Source organism: Myotis nattereri, assembly GCF_964212035.1.
Source record: "Myotis nattereri genome assembly, chromosome: 2".
In the NCBI taxonomy this organism is placed as follows: domain Eukaryota; kingdom Metazoa; phylum Chordata; class Mammalia; order Chiroptera; family Vespertilionidae; genus Myotis; species Myotis nattereri.
This window is the reverse complement of record NC_138076.1, coordinates 214,804,849-214,825,035: the sequence shown is the minus strand read 5'-3', so window position 1 is coordinate 214,825,035 and position 20,187 is coordinate 214,804,849. Positions and strand designations below refer to the sequence as shown.

Here is a 20,187-nt window from a genome sequence, read left to right as displayed (position 1 = left end):
GGACTCCCAGGTGCCGGGGACAGAGGCAGACCCAAGCGCGAGAGACACCCCAGGGCCGCGCCAGCCCCGGTGCAGGCGCCGCGGTGAGCACTCCGTTGTCACTGGGCAGTGAGGGTCAGACTCACAGCAAGGCCACACACCTGGGGGCGGGCACTGGGCACGGGCCAGCCCACAGCAACAGAGGACCCTGAGGCCCAGCCAGGCCCACGCACTCGCCCAGGGCCACCCCGTGCAGGCCGGGGGAGTCGGGTCCGAGCCCGGGCCTCCAGCCAATGACTGACAGCTGGCATTGGGGTCTATACGTGAAAGGCAGAGACGCTCCAATGGAACAAAGAAACTCATCCCTGGCTCTGAGGCCACGCGGTTGAGGGAGGGGCTGGGCCCCAGCGTCCCCCAGAAGGAAGCCCCACCACAAAGCCCTCAGCCCCAGTGCTGAAAGGCTAGCACAGGCTGACTAGCTGCATTTGCATATGCATTCCCAGCTTTGACTGCTCAGGAAATATGAGCCTGCAATGCTTTCAACAACACAGACTTATGCATATTTAGATCCTCCTTGGTGTGGAGCTGCCCGCTGCCTCGGGAAGGGCTCCTGATGGCACCTGGCACCTGCCTGTGCCACCCAGGACTGCGCTGCCGCTCGCAGGGCCGGGCAGTGCGGCAGGGTGCTCCGCCTGGAAGCAGACAGGTCCTGGCACTGGGCACGCATGTCTGAAAACCGCTCCGAGAGAAACCATCGCCTGACTATGCCCGGCTCCCTCCGCCCGCTCGTCTGTCCCACGATGAGGGGCCCAGAGGCCGGCCAGGGCACTGGGAGGCTGGTGTTTGGAAACTTCAGTGCTGACCCTGAGGGGAGCCGGCGGCTGCCCAGGCGCTGTCCTCATCTCTGCAGCCCGGACCCCGTGGGAGGAGCAGCCCAGCGAACGGGCGCTTCCCTGGTCATTTACTAAAGGTCGTGGGAAACTGGACGCAAACCTCGACGCTGGGGACACGCGGGCGACTCTCAGGTTAACTTCCTCTCTCAGCTCTCCCGGCTCATGGAGGAAGGGAATGAACCCTACCTCCGAGGAGTCTGTAACTCCCAGGCTCGCCCACCAGGGCAGAGGGGCCCCCGCGGGGGTGGGGCGGAGGGGGGCAGATGACGGCCCTCCCACCCCGCAGGGCATTCCAGGTGGAGGAGACAGGTGAGGGCGCTATTTCAGTTCAACGTGGTGCTGCAGGGGCACAGGGTGGGCGGGCAGCAGTGGAGAAAGGGGTCCCAGTGCCTTCTGTGACCCCATCCCTCCTTAGGCCTGGCAGTTGCCATCATGAATGCCTGCCTTGCCCTTTGCCCTGTGCCCTCGGCCTGGTAAGGGGCCTCTGTAACCAGGAACACAAGTCAAGACAACTGGGGCACTGCCAGGCCAGTGTGGCTCAGTGGTTGAGCATTGACCTATGAGTCAGGAGGTCAGGGTTTGATTCCTGGTCAGGGCACAAGTCCCAATTGTGGCTCCATCCCCAGTAGGAGGCGTGCAGGAGGCAGCCGATCCGTGATTCTCTCTCATCATTGATGTTTCCCTCTCCTTCTCCCTCCCTCTCTCTAAAATCAATGAAAATACATATATTTTTTTGAAGACCATTAGGGCACTGTCTCAGCACCAGGGTAACCAGGGGTGCAGAGGACACACCCAGCCCCTCCGGCCCCCAGGGCAGCACAGGGCCACGCCCACAGCTGTGCTGTGACTGAGCCACCCGTGCTCCCTGACAGTGTGGAGCCTGTCCTTGTCCAGAACAGCCGGCGGGGCCTGGGGGACCTGGAAGTACTCAGTCACACAACAGCCCCGCACCCTTCCGGAAGCAGGCCGACCAGCTCCTCTGTCGCCTGTCGTGGGAGCTGGCCCCAGACACCCGCTCCTGCCGAAGCAGTGGCCGAACTGGGGCAGCTGGGGCGGCTCCGCCAGGCCCTTCCTGGCCGTCTTGTCCCTCTGTCCTCATGGCCGACCATCGTCTATCTCTATCCCCTCATGTAAGGGACGGGGCTGACTCCTTCCACCCACGTCCAAAGGGAAGTCCAGCCCGAGGAGCCTGGGAGGGGCAGGCACGGCCATGCCAGGGAGCCCCATAGACCCCAGCTGGGGCGGGGCCCCGCCTGTGAGGGAGCTCCTGGGGGCTGTGAACAAGGAGTCAGAGACGGCAGCACAGAGAGGGCAGAGCTGAGCCACGCGCCACACAGGGACCCTCCCACCCTTCCCGGGGGCCCGCCACCCTGGGGAGCCTGTGGACCCTGAGCGAGACGCTGATGGGCCATGTGCTGGCCCTCACCCACGCGGCGTGGGCTCCCAGGCCACCGGGCAGGGCAGCAGCGCCAGCCAGGTGCGCGGCCTCACACTCTGCCTGCCCCCGCGGGAGCCGCCTGCCAGCCGTGCCTGACAGACGCCTTGCTGACGCCCAACAGCACCCCACGCGCGCTCCAGAGGCGGCCTGCCCACAGCCACGCGGGCAGTGTCCAGCTAGAGGCAGACTCGGCGCCGCCGGAGCCCGAGCAGACCTGCGCCCACACTTCCGGAGAGTCCAGGCACATCCCTTCCTGCACCCAGGGCCCACGCTTCCGGGAGAGTCCAGGCACATCCCTTCCTGCCTGCACCCAGCACCCATGCTTCCGGGAGAGTCCAGGCACATCCCTTCCTGCCAGCCAGCACCCAGCACCGGGCACAGGCGGGCGGCTCGGGCGGCACTGGGGGAACACCCTGTAGACCCACGGCCGGCGCCACCTCCCTCCTGTGGCGGGTGCCCGGGTGCTTAGAGCCTCGGGAGGGAGCGCCCCAGACGGACGGCAAGTGACCAGATCGAAGCAGAGGCGACGAGCTCCCCGCTTCCTGTCCGGTGACTGACAGCCGCCCGCAGAGTGGTGCCTGCGACGCCCTCCGGCCAGGGCAGTGGACATGTCTGAATCAGACGCCAGGCCTCCGGGTCCCACGGGAAGGAGCTGGGAACAGCTGGGCCGAATGAAGCCATCCTGCAGGGCTCCCGGAGGAGGCAGCTCCTCCTTCCCGGGAGACAGACTCTCCAGGCTGCGGCCCCTCAGCGCCTCCCACCCTGGCCGTGGGGCCTGGGCAATTTCAGTTTCAATGAGTTAAGATGAAGTAAATTTAAAAACCAGTTTGTCACATTTTTCAAGTGCTGAAGAGCCCCCCTGTGCCTGGAGGCTACCCTACGGGCCTTTCCATCTTCCAGAACCTTCCATGGCACAGCTGCTCTGGACTCTCCCGGACTCCCCTGACACACAGCCAGTTTCCCTCTCCTTCTCCAGGGACCAGGCTGCCTCCCTCTCCTCTCTCTCCCTCCCAAGGCCCCGGCCACACACACGGCCTCCTTCTTTATCTGAGCGATACTTGTGTGTGTGCGTGTGCATGTGTGTGCGTGCGTGTGTGTGTGTGTGTGTTCACCCAGTCGTCACTGACGGACACTCAGGGGGCCTCCACACCTCGGCCTCTATGAATAATGCTAAGAACAAGCAGTGCAGCGATCTCTCTCAGATCATGTCCTTTCCTTTGGATAAACAAATCCAGCAAAGGTCAATGTACAAACCCAGTTCCCATGCACTAACAACGGACTATGGAAGAGGAACTGAGAGCACAACCCCATTTACAAATGCATCACAAACAGTGAAACGCTCAGGGCATGTTTACAAAGAGACCAAACACGTCAGGGAACGGCTGACGGGGAAGAGAAGCAAGAGTCAGGGAGGAAGAACATGGAACTGGAGCAGGGAGACCAGGAGGAGCAGCTGGGACAGGAGCAGGGAGACCAGGAGGGAGCAGCTGGGACAGGAGCAGGGAGACCAGGAGGAGCAGCTGGGACAGGAGCAGGGAGACCAGGAGGAGCAGCTGGGACAGGAGCAGGGAGACCTGGAGGAGCAGCTGGGACAGGAGCAGGGAGACCAGGAGGAGCAGCTGGGACAGGAGCAGGGAGACCAGGAGGAGCAGCTGGGGCAGGAGCAGGGAAACCAGGAGGAGCAGCTGGGACAGGAGCAGGGAGACCAGGAGGAGCAGCTGGGACAGGAGCAGGGAGACCAGGAGGAGCAGCTGGGACAGGAACAGGGAGACCTGGAGGAGCAGCTGGGACAGGAGCAGGGAGACCAGGAGGAGTAGCTGGGACAGGAGCAGGGAGACCAGGAGGAGCAGCTAGGACAGGAACAGGGAGACCTGGAGGAGCAGCTGGGACAGGAGCAGGGAGACCAGGAGGAGCAGCTGGGACAGGAGCAGGGAGACCAGGAGGAGCAGCTGGGACAGGAACAGGGAGACCTGGAGGAGCAGCTGGGACAGGAGCAGGGAGACCAGGAGGAGCAGCTGGGACAGGAGCAGGGAGACCAGGAGGAGCAGCTAGGACAGGAACAGGGAGACCTGGAGGAGTAGCTGGGACAGGAGCAGGGAGACCAGGAGGAGTAGCTGGAGCAGGAGCAGGGAGACCAGGAGGAGCAGCTGGGGCAGGAGCAGGGAGACAAGGATGCGTCCTCAGCCCCCATAGGGCGGCCGGGCCATGTGGAGGCCTGGAAACCATCTCCTGCAGCTGAGGCCCTGGAGCTGGACGGCCCACTCTGCGGCCCCGCCCCGCCCCTGCAGCCACACCAGGGCCACTTCCGGGGCGGGTCATGCACGGCCCGGGAGCAGGGCCCACCTCCCTGCTGTTGGGGCATTCCTGGTAGTTTGTGCACTTTTGTGCCATTTTCATGCTGTGGTAACGCACCTTGTTCACTTCCATGCCGCTACCTTGTCTGGGGCTGGGACAGTGATGCTTATCCAGGACCCGTGGGCACGCCCCCAGGTGCCTGCAGGGGCCCAGATAAGAACCCTGGGCCAGGGCAGTGCTCGCTGAGCCCATCCTCTGAGTACTATGTCCTTTCATTGCCAAAGACGCAATACAATTTCATGGTCCGCGGGCCTGTAACATAAAATACCCCGATTTTTAAGATACGAGAGGGTTTATGACCAGGGGACATCCGTTCAGGAATGAGTCCATGGTACAAATGAGTCAACTCATGACAACATTTAATTTCAGGAAAATTAACTCCATCAAGAAGCCCCGCCAGCACGTAAATGTGAACGCCTATTAGGTGTCTCAGCGAGCAGCGAGGGGCCTGGACGCACAGTCCATTCTCTGGTTGCTCCAAGCGCGGTGCACTTCATACCCAATTGACCGTAATGGACAGCGCTCCAGGCGCTCAGCGCTCCGCGAGGGCAGGGCGGGAGCGGGCCCATGGTGGACAGGCCGCGGTTACGGGAGATTAAGTTGTTCCCAAGGCCTGGCCAGCAGCACAGGCTGTTCTCCGCTTCAGGCCTGAGAAGAGGCTGTATGTCCCAACAAACGCCAGTGCCCAGAAAGGCTGCGGCTGCCGAGAACCCAGACACTCCAGGCAAAGTCAGGTCGGAGGCCATCTCCTGACGCGAGGATGTCCGCAGCGAGCAGCCTCGGGGTAAAACAGCGCGGAGGCAAGCCGTGTGCGAGCACACAGGGCCGGCGGCGGCGGAAGGAGACGCGCGGAAACAAGTGGCGAGGGGGCCCTGCGGCCAGCACCAGCGTGCCGGTCCCACGGGAAGAGCCATCGTCCAGACCCAGGCCGCCTCCATGAGGGGGGAGGGGGGAGCTGAGACCCTTCCGGCCGCCTGAGGCCCAGCCTCCCACCCTCTCTCCATGCCGTCCTAGCAGACTGCGGGGCCAGCGACTCAGGGGCCACGCACAGCAGCTCCCCTCCGTCCTTGCAGGCAGCGCCCCCACCCCCCACCCCCGCCCCGTCGGCGCCTGCTGTCGTTGAGTCACCCGCAGCCTGGCCTCGGCTTCAGCAATCACCGCCACTGAGACGGGAAGGTAGATAAGCAATGGGACCCTCGGGAACAGAGGTGGTTTGTTCCAGAAAACGCGTCTCCTGAGCAACGGACTCCATCAGGAGGGCGGAGAGGGACTGCATGCTGCACTGGCCGTCAGCGAGGCTTTTAAAGTCTTTATTGTAAGCAGCTCGGAGCGCAGACGGCGTGAGTGTGAGCGCCGGGGCAGACGTGCTCAGACCCAGCGCAGTCACCAGCGTCCCCGCCATCCCCCGGGAGGGACGCTCGCTACAGGCACAACCTCGGAAATGGTTCCTGCTTTCCGTCCCGCAGACGACAGCCGCAGCGCGGCCGAGCGTGCGCAGAGCTCACCTGGTAGGTGTCCCACAGGCGGATGGTGCAGCGCAGGGGCACCTCCCGCATCAGCAGGTTGTTCATCCAGCGGAAGGCGAACTGCAGGTACCGCACCTCGTGCTGCTCCAGGTGCCGGTGCACTTGCTCTGCGGGACAGACAGGCCGCTGTCAGGAGCCTCGCCGCACCCATCTCTGAACCACCCGCTCCAATCACCACCAGGGACCGGGGGAAGCCCACACACGGAGCACGGGCCCCTCTCCGTGGGGCAGGCCCACCAGACAGGCTGGAGGTGGGAGGGACTGAGGGAGAGGTGAGCTCGCCAGTCGCAGGACGACTTCCACCTCACCCGCAAGTGCTCCGGACCCAGCCGCTGAGTGCCAAGTGGGCATGGCCTCGGGCCCTGGGCAGGGGCCTCTGGGCTCCAGGTGTGGGGCCCGGGGAAGACGGCTGGGCCTCTGGGGACAGCCCGTTCACCAGCCACGTTTCCCTGGCGCACGACCTCCCACTGGGGACCAGCGGCTCATCCCCGGCGGCTGCAGTGGCACTCACAGCCTGAGTCCCGCACCCTGCCCGGCCCCGCCCCTGCTGGGCGAGCGGTCAGCCACCAGCTGAGAGGCTGTGGCCCCATGAAGCTCCGTGTCTATGGAACCCTGGGGGCCGCTCCAGGAGCAACGGCCCCGTGACCACGGTGACCTGAGAAGGGGCTGCCCACAAAGCAGGTGCGTGCTGCTCACTGACCGGAGGGAGGGATGGGCCTGTCCCCGCCTGCTGCCTGCGGCCCAGCGCGCTAAGGCCTCCCTGCACCGTCCTGCTTCACCTCCGAGTCACAGACCCGCCCTCGCGCCGGGCCCCCTGCCCCAGTGGTCGGCCCTGAGCAGCCTCAGACAGGGCCTCACAACCTCTGTAGAGCATCTGGTTGAAGGAGTGACTTGCTCGGCCGGAAGGCAGGCATTTTATTCGGGGTCTGAGCACAGACACTGACGTTCAATAGAGACAAGGAAGCCGAGTCCAGGCGCGAGCTGCCTGGCTCCCACCCCGTGGAGGGAGAGAGGGAGCGAGCCCACGGCCTGCTCGGAGACTAAGGCCCTTGAGAGCCTCAGGGCGTGAGGGCCGGGCAGCGGGCAGTCACCGCCAGCCCGTCTACCCGACACAGCAGCGTCTGCCTCCAAGCTTCGCGGCCGGAGCTCAGGTCCTGCGAGGGGCCAGGTCAGTGCGCCCGCAGCCCTCCCCCCAGGCTCCCGGGAGAGGCTCCGTTCACCCATGAACACCATCCGGAGGCCTGTCCTCAGAGTGACCACCAGCCCGTCCCTTCCCCCCGACCCAGCCGCTGAGGACGAGGCATCCCAGGCCATAGCGGCTGGAAGGAGGGGCTGGGACTGGGCTCTGCGGGGGTGGGGGGACAGGTGAGCTGTGGGTCCTGAGGCACCGAGCCGCACCCCAGGCCTATGAGCCTGAGGCCCACAGTGGAGCCGGGCGTCAGAGCACCGGGACCCTCCCAGGGGGGCTTCGCACCACCTGGGCCAAGGCAGGGAGGGCGGGGGCGGGGGCGAGGGCAGGGGCGAGGGCGAGGGCAGGGGCGAGGGCAAGGGCAGGGGCGAGGGCGAGGGCAGGGGCGAGGGCGGGGGCGAGGGCGAGGGCAGGGGCGAGGGCTCGCTGGGGGAAAGCTCAGCCGTCCTCCGTCCTCCCCATGTGGAGTGACCAGCGCCGAGGCCGCCCGCCCTGACCTGAGAGGGAACTCTCAGTGGTGAGCGAGTAAAACCACGCACAGCCCTCCAGCGCCTGCAGCCGGGAGCAGAAACGACTGGGGAGCCGTTTGAAAGCCGACGACGGCTGCCTTGTCCGCAGGTCGAGGGGAATGGCTGCACTTGGAGTCTCCTTGTTTAGTTAAGGAGTCTCGGCGGCATTAAGCGCTGAGCACGCACCTGGGGGAGGGTCATCTGAAGGGGAGCAGCCTTCTGCCTTGAGCTGGGGCCAGCCCTCGCCCTCCCGCCACGCGCAGGCGCCCAGAGCGGCTGAGCGGGCCCTGCCGTGTCCTGAGGGCCCGGAAGGACAGGCCACAGCGCAGAGACAGAGCCTCCCACACCACCAGGCTAGAGCCCTCATCGAGCCCTCACTGAGCACGAGGCATCCCAGGCCATAGCGGCTGGGAGGAGGGAGCTGGGGAGGAGGGCCACGTCAATCAACGCTCCCCGGCCCAGAGCTGCTCCTGTGGGGATCGCACTGCAGCTGTCTGTGGGGACAGCGCCACACGGGAGGGGGGGATGCACGAGCACGGAGGCAGGGCTGGGGTGCAGGCCCACGGCCACAGTGCAGCAAAGCACATGCTCTGCGCATTCAGGGAGCCCGTGGCCACGCTCACACGGGCTCTTTATGGACAACCACCCCCCTCCTCCGGACCTCGCTGGCCAGCTGCTGTCACAGGTCGCCGCCTGGTTCTGCATCGTGTCGCTGTGTCAACGCTCTGTGCACTAAGTCAACAAACTATCAGGAGTGCGGGCTCAGCGGGCCAGCATCCTCTCCACGTCACGTCATTAAACTCCGCTCCCACACGACCGTCAGCACGAGAGGGGGTTATTCTAAGGTGAAGGGGACAGCCTTGCGCAGCCCCCACTTAAACAGAAAGCACAACCTAAGACGGCCGAGCACACACTTTAACCTCCCCGTAACGTGGAAGATGTTATTTCCAGACCCGACAATTAACTAGACCCCGCGGAGAAATCACGCCAGCATCCCTGACAGCAGTGAGTGCCAGGCGGGAACGGAGGCCCAAGGGCACCGGGAGTGCGCACCTCGCCAGGCGGTGGCAGCCCCGGCTCCAGAGCGAGGGCTACCCACTCAGCGCTCCCGACTCCCTCACAGGACTGCGTCCTGGTTCTATCCCTCAGGAGGGGGCGCTGCTGCCCCAGGGGTGGCCTCGGGGGTGCACACAGCCCTGCACCAGCGGTGGCCTCGGGGGTGCACGCAGCCCTGCACCAGGGGTGGCCTCGGGGGTGCACGCTGCCTGCCCCAGCGGTGGCCTCGGGGGTGCATGCTGCTGCCCCAGGGGGGCCCAGGCTGGGCGAGGAGCCTCCTGCCACCCTGCAGGTGGGCAGAGTCCCGGGTCCCACAGCCGCCTCCCTGCCCGCCCCCGCAGAGGCCTCGGAGCGGCTCACCGTCGATGCGGCCCACGAGCTCCTCCAGCATCCTCACTTTCACCTGGATCCCGGGCTGGGCGAAGGTGTAGTTGTCCTGAGGGAAGATAACAGCGCCGTCACACACAGCATGCGGCGTTCCAGGGGGACGCGCAGGGGGACACGTGTGCCCACATGCCAGGCTGCGCACACGCCCTGGCAGTGCCGGCGAGGCCGACTCCGAGGAGGGCCAGCCCGCCCTCTGATGCCAGAGGCCAGCACCCATCCCAGGAGCAGTGAACGCAGTGTCCCTGCGAGGGGGGGACACACCGACGAGGACACTCGGGCACTGAGGGGGCAGCTCGCTTCCGGAGTGCCTGCTGGAAGCGGACGGCGCTCGGCACAGCCACGTGGGATGGCGACCGGCCCGGCGCTGGCAGTGCCACGTCACGCCAACAATCCGAGGGCCAACAGCACGGTGCCTGCCCGGGAGAGTGAGCGTGTGGCCACTGCCCATGAACGCGGTGACGACACTCACAGACAGAGACAGGAACACCAGTCTAAGTCCCAGGGGGTCTCAGGTCAGACGGAGCTGGCGTGGGAGCCTGTGACCTCTCTCGGCTCCGCCTCCTCGTCTGTGCCTGGGAGAACGGGGCTGCCCGCCAGGTCCACTCCACGGCCGGCACTGCCATCACCCGGAGCCCAGCTTGGCTGGAGGGCAGCGGCACCCCGTCCCCCTGGCTGCCCCACACCACGGCCCTGGCCACGGCCACACCCTCAGCCAGCGCTCAGCATGTTCAGAACGAGGCAGCAGCTGGCCTCCTGCGGGAACGGACCTCCACGCGCCAGGGGTGACGGAAGGCCGGAGAGCATCCCCCGTGCCACGCCCGCCCTGGGGCCTGCAAAGGGAGCGGAGGTGCCGGCCAACGCGAGCCGGACGTTCCCCTCGGCCAGGTGCGGACCCTCCCTGCGGTGAGACACGTGCTCCCCGCGGCCACGGGCTGAGACCCCTTCTGCAGAAGGGGGCACGGCCAGCCAGCGCCCGGTGAGCAAGCACCACCGGAAGCCGCTCTCCCTCTGCCCGGCGCCTGGCTGTGTGCTGACTGGGCAGAGCGTGGGTCCACAACCAGATGCGAGGGGCTCGGCTTGTTCACAGTGGGCGGGCCAAGGGGCGGGCTGACTTTGGGGCTTTCAGAGAACGAAGCTGACGAGAAACTGAGATGAGGCCTTTCTACACAACAGGGTCAGCACGTCGAGGTCACATCTTGGACATAAAGGTCCTTTGAGCCTCACACTGCCCAGGGCCATCTGGGCACTTTCAGCATCACTCACAGGCCACACAAAGTCATCAACTTAAAACTACCCTCGACTTTGTTCAAACATTTAATTAATTCGCCCCTAATGCCTTGGCAGGGCCAGAGCCATGACGGTGCGGGCCTTCCTCAGCCCGCGGGCCCGACGCCCCCACCCCTGCTGCAGGTCGTGGGGCGTCTGCTGTCCACATGGGCGACAGCAGGGCCCGTATGCAGCCCGGGCACGAGGGCTGCTGGCCTCCAGTGACGGGCAGGGGTGCGTGCAGCACTCGAGAGGCCGCCCCCTTCCCACTCGGCATCCAGGGCCCAGGAGGGAAGTGGGGGCGACCTGGATCTCATGTGGTGACCGACCACGCAGGTCGCTGCTCTGAGGGGACGTGCCCACGGAGCTAGGAGATCCCAAACCTGGAGGCGGGACGAGGGAACGCGTGGCCGGGTGTCACTCACGGGCCCCCGGCTCGGTCTGGGGAGAGGCTGCCCCGCAGGCCAGCGCCAGTGTCCGAGGCCGAGGGCCCCATGGGCACACGCTCTGCATCTAACACGGCCACGCCCACTCGGCCACGGGCACACGCACGGACCGAGCCAGAGCGGGCGCCGCCGCAGAGCCCGGACCGCCTGCGAGGCCGCTGGACCGTTTCTCCAGAAACGGAAATGCATGGGCTCAGGCGCCACTGCTTTCGGGGAGATTTCTCCCAGCGGGTCCCAGGGACGGCTCGGGGCTCCAACGGCCCCCCTCCCCCGTCTCTGCTCCGTCCCTGCACAGCCCTCCATGATCCTGGGCGTGCAGGGCGGGCTCTCCCGGGGGGTGGCTGCTGCACACTGATCTCCTGAGAAGTGAGGGCGGCCAGAGGCTGGGGTGAGGGATAGGACTCGGGGCGCCGAGAAAGTGTGAGCGTCAGAGAGACCTGGAAGGCCCTCTGGCTGAGACAGAGCCCAGGCTGAGGACAGGGAGCGCTGGTGTCCGTGCACTTTAACAGGAGGCACAGCTGGGCTTGGTCTGAGCGCACAGGGCTGGCCATGAAGACTTGCTTTCCCGCTGGAGAGCAGGGAGCAGGGGGAGGGACACCGCAGGTGGCGGCTGTGCTGGAAGCTCATGCGTGGCCACGGGACCTGGTGGCGGGATGGCGGGGGGCTGGGTGGACGCGGGCACATCGAGGAGGAGGAGTAAAGGACAGAGTGGCCTGGCGTCCTCGGGCAGAGGCGGAGCGGGTTAATGGTCGATCCTGACGCACTCGGAGGCACACCCGCCCGCGGCCCCAGGCGAGCGCTCAAGGACAGGTGCACTGAGGCAGCCTGAGGCCCAGGGCCGCTCCTCGCCGCTCTGAGGAGGCCACGACCCTGGCTGACCAGGGGCCTCGTGAGCACCACAACGAGCTGGAGTAGCTGGGGGGCAACACCCCTAAACATGGGGGCTGCTTCTAAATGGGGGGGGGACGCAGTTGGTGCCACTCCCGCACCTTCTCCGTCCCCAGAATGTCCACCCCAAAGGCACCTCATGCATTGCTGAACCTGGGAGGGTCAGCCCTCCTTCCACCTGAGGGGGCCGTTCCCCAGGAAGGCTGTGCACCCCAAGGCTGTGCCCCGGGGGCACTGCTCCCCAAAGGCTCTGCTGCCCAGGGGATGGCCTGCCTGGCCCGCGCTGGCTCTGATGGGGGAAGCACGATCCTGGGGCTCAGCTGGCCGGGTTCCTGGCTCTCACACGAGACGGCATCTCCACCTTCTCACTGAGCAGGAACAGCAGTTCTTCTCTGGTCTCCCCCTGCCACGGTTTTGTTTCTCAATTTGCTGAAAACCCAGGTAGGGAAGACGGGTTCTCTTAGGATCCAAGCCATGAAGGGCCTGCGTTCTGGAAGAGCCTGGGTGCGGGCGCGTGTGGCCTTGGGGCTCGGGTGGGGGCTGGCCCGGGAAGTCAGCCTTCAGTCCCTCCCCAACGACAGCGTGGGCTCGGCGGGCAGCTGGGCGAGGCCGGGTGAGGCCGGCTCGGGCGCTTGGCCGTGGGGAGGCGCCACCGTCCTTGACGGGCAGGATCGGCTCGCTGGGCGCAGCGCAACAGCGTGGCGAGTCCTGAACACCGGCTTTCCCCTGGAGCCTCGGTCTGGGCTGGGCCAGGCACAGGTGCCTGTGTGACAGGCCTCAGTACCAGCCTGGCACCGAGTCTCCAAGAGCCCCGATGGGCAACACCTCCCACCTGCTGCCACACGAGCAGGACACCTCAGGCCGGCCTGCGTGACAGCGACAGCAAAGCGACCACAACACGCCCCGGGAAGAGAGCAGGAGGCCTGGGCAGCGGCGGCAGCGGGCCTGACGTCAGGGCGCAGGGGACATGGAACGCGAGTCCACGCCGTCACCGGAGCACTCCGCTCGGCAGGAAGCACTGGCTGGAGAACGCGCTGACCAACCTCAAACTGGGGGGGGGGGACCTCAAAACCACGTCTGTGAAAGGGCTGCCGCCACAGGAGGAGCTATGCCAGGCCGCGCTCTGCTGTCAGGTGTGCAAACAGCACTGCCGATGGGGTGCGGGGCGGGGGGGGGGGGGCACCGGCTGTTTTTTGTGTGAAAACGGACTGTGCTCCGACAGCAGGACCCGGCCAGGCCCTCAGGGACTGACCCAGGACAGATGACTCGGGCCAAGAGGACAGGCGCGTGGACGGCACAGCAACTCCAGGCGCCGCCGCCAGAGCCCAGCCGGCTGGGCCGGGCCAGAGGTCAGAGGCCACGGGGCCAGAGGCCGCCGAGGAGACTGCTCGGTAATTAAGGGGAATGAACTATCCATCGGGGCAGCAGCATGGATTTTACGTTTCTCGATGCTGCTGTAAATTGAGTCTTTTTCCATTTTCATTTTCAAGTTGCTGCTCAATGACTCATTCTTAATGAACCCTCTGCTGCGCGCAGGCACCTGGCACGTGCTGTTTAATACCCTGTGCAGCGCTTCCACGAACGGTCAATGTATCGACCAGGGCTCCGGTCCCAGCTCCCAGACTCTCCCCACCGAGCGGGACTCGGCGCACGTGAGGCGGGGGCAGGCCGGCCCATCCACCCTCTCTGCCCACGCTGGGCGCCAGGCACACTGCTCCTGCCACGCTGGCTGCACCAACAGGCCCAGTCAGGGCCCGGGGGCCGCCTGGCGGCACCTTCCCCAGCACCAGAGCAGTCCCTGGACCCCTCTCCTTCCAGCTGAGCTGGAGATGAGGCCCGGGCTGGTCCAGGCTCCAGCGTCTCAGCTGGTATCGGAGGGCCCGAGCGCCAGGGAGCTGGCCGTTGGAGAATGAACCTCTCCACGGACTCCCTGCGCCAGCGCTGGTGTCTGTGACAGGCTGTCCCTGCTCTCCCTGCGGGCACCATCTGCAGTGGCTGACGCACACGCTGTACCTGAGGGACGCCCTGCAGCATCCACACCCGCCCCAGTCCCAGGCCTGTCACCCCGGCTTCCTCCACCGAGCCCCTCCCTGTGCACCACACTTTCGGCCTCTCCCTGCAGACCCCTACGTGGGACAGTGAGGCCTGGAGGAGGCCTGTGCATTTTGCCGACGGAGGAGGGCGCGCCCGCGGCCCGGCTCACCTGGATGCCGTCCAGCAGCCGGCTCATGCACCAGTACGTGTCGGCCTCCACGTTGCGCAGCACGTCCGCAGACACGCGGGACACATCGGCGATGTCCACGTCCTCCTCCTCTGCAGAGCATGGGAAAGACACGGAGTTAGCCGGGGACCACGACACAGGGCACGGACACGGACACGGGACACGGGACAAGGACACGCAGGCGCGGAGGAGGCTGCTCTGCGGTCACCTCTCCAGGCCCATTTCTCTTGATCTAAGGAGGTGACTCATGTCTCTTCCACCTCATCACTTAGTGCTTCTCAATTTCAATACCTAATCAGACGCAGATAATGAATATTCTGAATCCTTTCCAATTAATTAGCATAATTAATATGTTGTTAACGATTGCTTCTCAAGCAATGCACACTCTCATAAGAGAAAATCTACACGAATTACTTATAACTAACAGAGGTCTGGAAGTTCTCGGGAACACTTTGAAGTCCTGATTCTAAGATGTTCCACACTCGCTCAGTGATAATCCTCTAAAGCCATTTCCAAGGTGAGAGGTTTCAAAGCCACGGCAGGTAAATCCCGGGATTGACAAGCAAAGATCCAAGAAGGCAGCCGCGCAGGCGTCTGAGAGGCTACGAGACCCACGATGTCCCTTGAGTGGGAAAACCTAATGAGGAAACACCATTAAAGTCAAAAGACGCAACACAGATGCTTCGCTGAAATGCTATCAGATGTTCGGACAAACTGACTTCAGACCCTTGTAAAGAAGCTGCCATCCGCATGACACTCACAAGAACCTAAAAATGCTGTATCCTGTTTTTAATTTAATTTGCTTTTGTTTTACTTTGCAATTGTGCAAGGCATCTTTGCAAGGAAAACAACTTTAAAATTGAAAACATAAATGTTAAGTGTCAGAGTCCTGGGGATGTGAAGGTGGGGGAGGGGAGAGGGGCACATCTCAGACCCAGGCTGTGTGCTCCGCCGCCCGCAGCCAAGGCCCTACCTGGAAGCTCCCTGATCACAGCTGTGGGCTGGAGTCTCCCAGAGGCACCTGGGCCTCCCCCACCCACCAGACCCCACCCCGCCAGCAGGAGCAGCGTAAGGCCTTTCCTGGGCCAGAGCCAGGTCACAGATGGTAGAAACGGCCTCCTGAGGGGGTGGCCTCGCTGGGAAGAGTTCCTGCGACTTAATCCACACCCCACCCGCGGGAGCAGCTGGGTGACTTCCCAACTCCAGCGCTGAGTCAACAGCAATCACAGCAGCCTCTTCAGAGGCCCTTTCCGCCCACTCTCCTCCTCCAAGGCCCTTCAAGGCTCTCAGATGCTTCCTTCCCGACATGAAAGGTAAACGCGGAGAAAAGCCGTCCAGGACGTGACCGCCTGGTACACAGGGGCGGGGCCCCACGGCCAGGTCCGCGGGACGCAGTTGCTCCCAGGGACGCAGCTGCTCCCAGGCGGCGGGAGCCACGCTGATTTCTCAGCGTGTGTAGCTGGCTCGTTGTTTTATCCACGGGAATGTGGGCGGTCTGTTCGAGGTGTCATTTCTCACGCAGGCCACTTGCTACTCTCCGACGTGATGCAGTGAAGGCGTTTACTCAGAGGCCTGCCCGCCGATTTGAAAAAGCAGAAAGGGAGGAGCGGGCGGTGGGGACAGGAGCAGGCAGCCGGCGGGCCAGCGCCGAGGCGCGTGGTGATGAGCGCAGAGGCCCAGGAGAGGCCCAGGCAGGGCCCAGCTGCCACCGACGGGCAGAGCGCAGCTTCCACATTCTGGGTGCCACCTCCTGCGGGCCACTCATCTGAACCTTGCTGAGTAGCCGACAGGCAAGGCCGCAGCTGGGCACTGGCCAGGAAGGGCACAGCCAGGTGCCAACGTTCCCCTGAAATCAGAGCCACGCCCTCTGCCTGGGTCTCACTGCGCCTGAGACAGGGCAGCACGAGCCAGCGCCCACTGAGCTCCCTGGGCAGACACAAGTCTAGAAAGTATGACTTCGCCAATGAAAGAACAATCCCTCCATCCCCCGCCCCCCGTCACGTGGCAATAGCGCCTGTGAGCACAGCAGCCCCCGAGCGCCGGGTCACCCGAGGCGGCTCGCTGCCCAGGACCAGGCGGCCGGCGGAGGAGCACCTCACTGGGAGCAGGGTCTGGCAGGGACGAGGCCTGGCACAGCGACGGCCCCTCGTGGTGAGCCAGATGGCAGCGGGGTCCGGGACAGGGACCACCAGGGTAAGCCATGCCCCGGACCTCGAGGGCTTCCAGGACACGCCTCGCGCACAGCCCTCTGAGCCAGAGCCTGTGGAAGAGCAGGCGGCGCGAGGAGGGAGCCAGCGGTGAGGACCAGCCCATCGCCCGTGGCATCGGGTGCTCACCAGCAGCCAGAACCGCTCTGCAGCCGCGTCTCCCGCACGCCCCCGCGGGGCTGAAGGTCAGCACCTGGCAGCTCGTGAGGGAGCGCTGAGCCCTTAATCACACGGACTTCAGGTCCGCAGAGACAGTCCTGCTGGGGAGAGCGGCCACCGTCCAAGGCTGTAAATTCACAAAACTCTGGCTCAGCAAAGCAACTGGCGTGGTGCTGAAACTGGACTCGCGGCGAAATGTTTAATCCTGCTGTAAGTACTGTCCAACTGCAGGGTGCAGACCAACCGCCGCCACGGCCCCCGGGGGTCACGGGGCGGGAGCGAGTCGGGAAGCTGCTGCAGCTGTGAGGCCCCCGTGCCTGGATCTTTGGTTCTGACGTGGCTGTGACGGGAGTGCTGGTTAACAGAAATGCTGTCTATTGAAATACTGATGCCACTGTTAACGCGGACGGAGCACTTTATGTCAGAGAAACACAGGGCAGGGAGGGGGAGGCTGAGGCAGCCGCGCCAGGAGTCCGGCAGGAGAGGCCCCGCCCGCCTGGTCCCACTGACTCACTCAACCTGCACCGACTGGCTGTGTCATTGCTATTCGCTGAGCAGGGGCACCTGCAGGGAGATGGTGCTCCCATGGCCACGTCTGCAAATTAGATCCAGCCGGGCCTGGCCAGGTGTTCAGTGGGCGGGAGCGTCGTCCCTACGCCAGGAGGTGGCAGTTCCAGTCCCGGTGAGGGCACGGCTAGGCTGAGGGTCAGAGTCCCGGTCAGGGCACGGCTAGGCTGAGGGTCAGAGTCCCGGTCAGGGCACGGCTAGGCTGTGGGTCACAGTCTCGGTGAGGGCACGGCTAGGCTGTGGGTCACAGTCCCGGTGAGGGCACGGCTAGGCTGTGGGTCACAGTCCCGGTGAGGGCACAGCTAGGCTGAGGGTCAGAGTCCCGGTCAGGGCACGGCTAGGCTGTGGGTCACAGTCCCGGTCAGGGCACGGCTAGGCTGTGGGTCACAGTCCCGGTCAGGGCACGGCTAGGCTGTGGGTCACAGTCCCGGTGAGGGCACGGCTAGGCTGTGGGTCACAGTCCCGGTCAGGGCATGGCTAGGCTGTGGGTCACAGTCCCGGTGAGGGCACGGCTAGGCTGAGGGTCAGAGTCCCGGTCAGGGCACGGCTAGGCTGTGGGTCACAGTCCCGGTCAGGGCACGGCTAGGCTGTGGGTCACAGTCCCGGTGAGGGCACGGCTAGGCTGAGGGTCAGAGTCCCAGTCAGGGCACGGCTAGGCTGTGGCTCAAAGTCCCGGTCAGGTGAGGATTTTTTAAAATTTACTTTTTAAAAAGACCCAGCCAGGTAGAGAGTGTGTGTCACAGTGTGACAGGGACAGCTCAGGCAGCTCGGAGAGCACAGGGCCGGAGCCACAGACGGGCACTGGAGCTGAGCCTTGGGAGACACAGAACTGAGCACCCAGGGACGGGACAGGCGACGGGAGGAAGGGCCTGCGGAGCCCAGAGCCGGGCAGCTGCTCCGGACGTCTGCACAACTGAGGCAGGAGGGCGTCTCGGGGACCACGACGCGCCCGGGCCAGGCTCTGGAGCAGGCTCCTTCTAGAGGGAAGGGGAAGCCCTCGGGGACCCCTGCCCATCGGGTTCACTCACCAAGCTGGTGCCTGCAAGCATGGCAGGTGGTGAGGAATCCGACCGGGGAAGGAAGGGCCAATGCCCCCGCCAGGGCCCGCACCCCCCGACCGCTCCCGAGGCACAGACACACTGGGCGCCAACACTGAGGCCCTCACCTCAGGAAAGACAGTGCCAGGACCAGACCCCCCCCCCCCCAGCATGAGGTGCCAGGCTCTGGGCACGGGCACCGAGGACAGGGGTGGCAGGCGGCTGCCGCACCACCACGGCCCCCTCCGGCCTGTGTCACAGACGTGTCGCCCCCACCATGTCCTCCTTGTCTGCTCTGTCCCCCGCTCCCACCAGGCTGCTCCAGGACAGGAGTGACCTCCGTCCTGCCCACGTCCCCGCCCTCCGGGAGCCCCGGCGAACGAGCGGCCTACGTCAGCGAGCGCACAGCCCCGGGGGAAGGAGGCACGCAAGTGACTGGATCCGAAACAGGGACCTCTGCCAGGACGTTCTGCGAAGAACGGTAGGAACAAAACCCAGGCCCCCCGGCTGAGGGACGTGCGCAGCCCTGCTGAGCCGGGACGATCGTCAAGTCTGGCCTGCTCTGCTGATGGCAGTGCCCACACTGAGTCAGCAGGACTCGGCTGCTCGGAAGGACGCAATCTCCAGACACTCCCGTGGGACGTGCTCTCGTCCACGAGCCGCGGGGCGAGGCTCAGCCCGAGCGCGCCCGGTGTCCCCAGTGTCCAGGGTGACAGGGCCCGGGCCTGCACACTTCAGGCCAGCTGAAGGGTCCCTAAAGCAAGATTCAAAAAGATGGCAGACCAAGCAGATGTGTGGACCTGGGCCCTGCCCTGCGCCTCACACGGGCACCTGTGGGGAGCGCGGACCACGCCCTGCCCGAGGGAAGCCGCGCAGGCCTGGTGGGGCAGCGGGAAGAAGCCCGCTCAGCCGGAACGCAGCTGGGGTCCTGCCCTGGGCCGGGTCTCAGTGGCCATGGCCACGCGTGAGCACAGACAGCTCCTGCCCGACACCCTCCTCCACTGGGGAGCCGGCTCTGAGGACGGCTGGGCGGCTGGGAAGAAACATTCCCAAGAGGCCTGTGGACCCAGTGGCCCCTTCAGAGGCTGTGCCCGGATCGCGGGGGCCAATCTCCTCACCTGCAGGCACGGAGGGTCGTCCTTTTTCACCTTTACTAACTTGACAGATAAAAACAGAACTGCGTTATTGGCTCAATTTGCATTTCCATTACTAGTGAACTAGCTGGGGTTTTCTTTTTAAGTTTATTATTCACTCGTGTTCCCCACTTTGTAACATCTCTGCTTATTTCCAAAAAGAAGGTTTTAACCATCCATTTGCTCTTCACAGAGATAAGAAACGGCGCAAAGAGGACAACTGCCGCTGCCAGCGCCCCGGGGCAGGGGGGCAGGGGGGCAGGGGGGCAGAGGGGCAGGGGGGAAGGGGGGCAGGGGGGCAGGGGCTGCTGCGGGCAGCGCCGCCCAGCGCACACACCTCCGGTCAGTGAGGGGCCGCCTCCTCGCGGACACGGGAGCCGTGGGAGTGGCCAGGAAGTAACTCGTGCTGCCTGACCTTTCTCTCGCGGCCCCAGTCGCGGCACTTTAATCAGATGCATCGATAGGTGCTAATTAGCCCTGCTTGCAGTAAGTCACCATGAACAAGCCACTTCGCTAATAAATCAAAAAGTCGTAATTGGCATTTTAATTTTTCATAAGGAACACACGGCGCAACGCGAGACAGAGCCGCGTCGCAGCGCGCAATCACCCAGAGCAGGGCCCGCGGCCCAGCCTTCACTGTTATTAACGCATAAACGTGCTTTCCGATGAGGAGAAATGGCTGTCAGACCGCATCTTATTAGTCAACTATTAAACTTTCTTAATCATCACTCAGTTTAATTGCTCCTGACATGGGCTATAAATAGGGTTTTGTGGTTCAATAAAACCCTCCGGGGTAACCCCGTCGCTGCCAGCGCTGGTCCGAAAGCTCCCTGGACCCGGGCGGGGCCCCTCGACCTCCCCGGGCCAGGCATTTCCATTCCAATCGGCTGTGACATTCGGAAGCATTTTGCTAATTTATGCCCCAAAACAC

At 64.6% G+C, this 20,187-nt stretch overlaps 1 protein-coding gene across 3 annotated transcripts in view; it reads right to left on the bottom strand.

Annotated features, from left to right (window-relative positions):
- The window catches only part of TBC1D22A (TBC1 domain family member 22A), a 123,367-nt gene that overhangs the window by 19,033 nt on the left and 84,147 nt on the right, over positions 1 to 20,187 (bottom strand). For all 3 annotated transcript variants that reach the window (XM_081083766.1, XM_081083765.1, XM_081083767.1), the window contains 3 exons: positions 14,136 to 14,245; positions 9,306 to 9,381; positions 6,171 to 6,298 (listed from right to left, as the gene is read on the bottom strand). In XM_081083766.1, the coding sequence (XP_080939892.1) occupies positions 6,171 to 6,298; positions 9,306 to 9,381; positions 14,136 to 14,245 (314 nt within the window). The remainder of the gene's footprint in view (positions 1 to 6,170; positions 6,299 to 9,305; positions 9,382 to 14,135; positions 14,246 to 20,187) is intronic.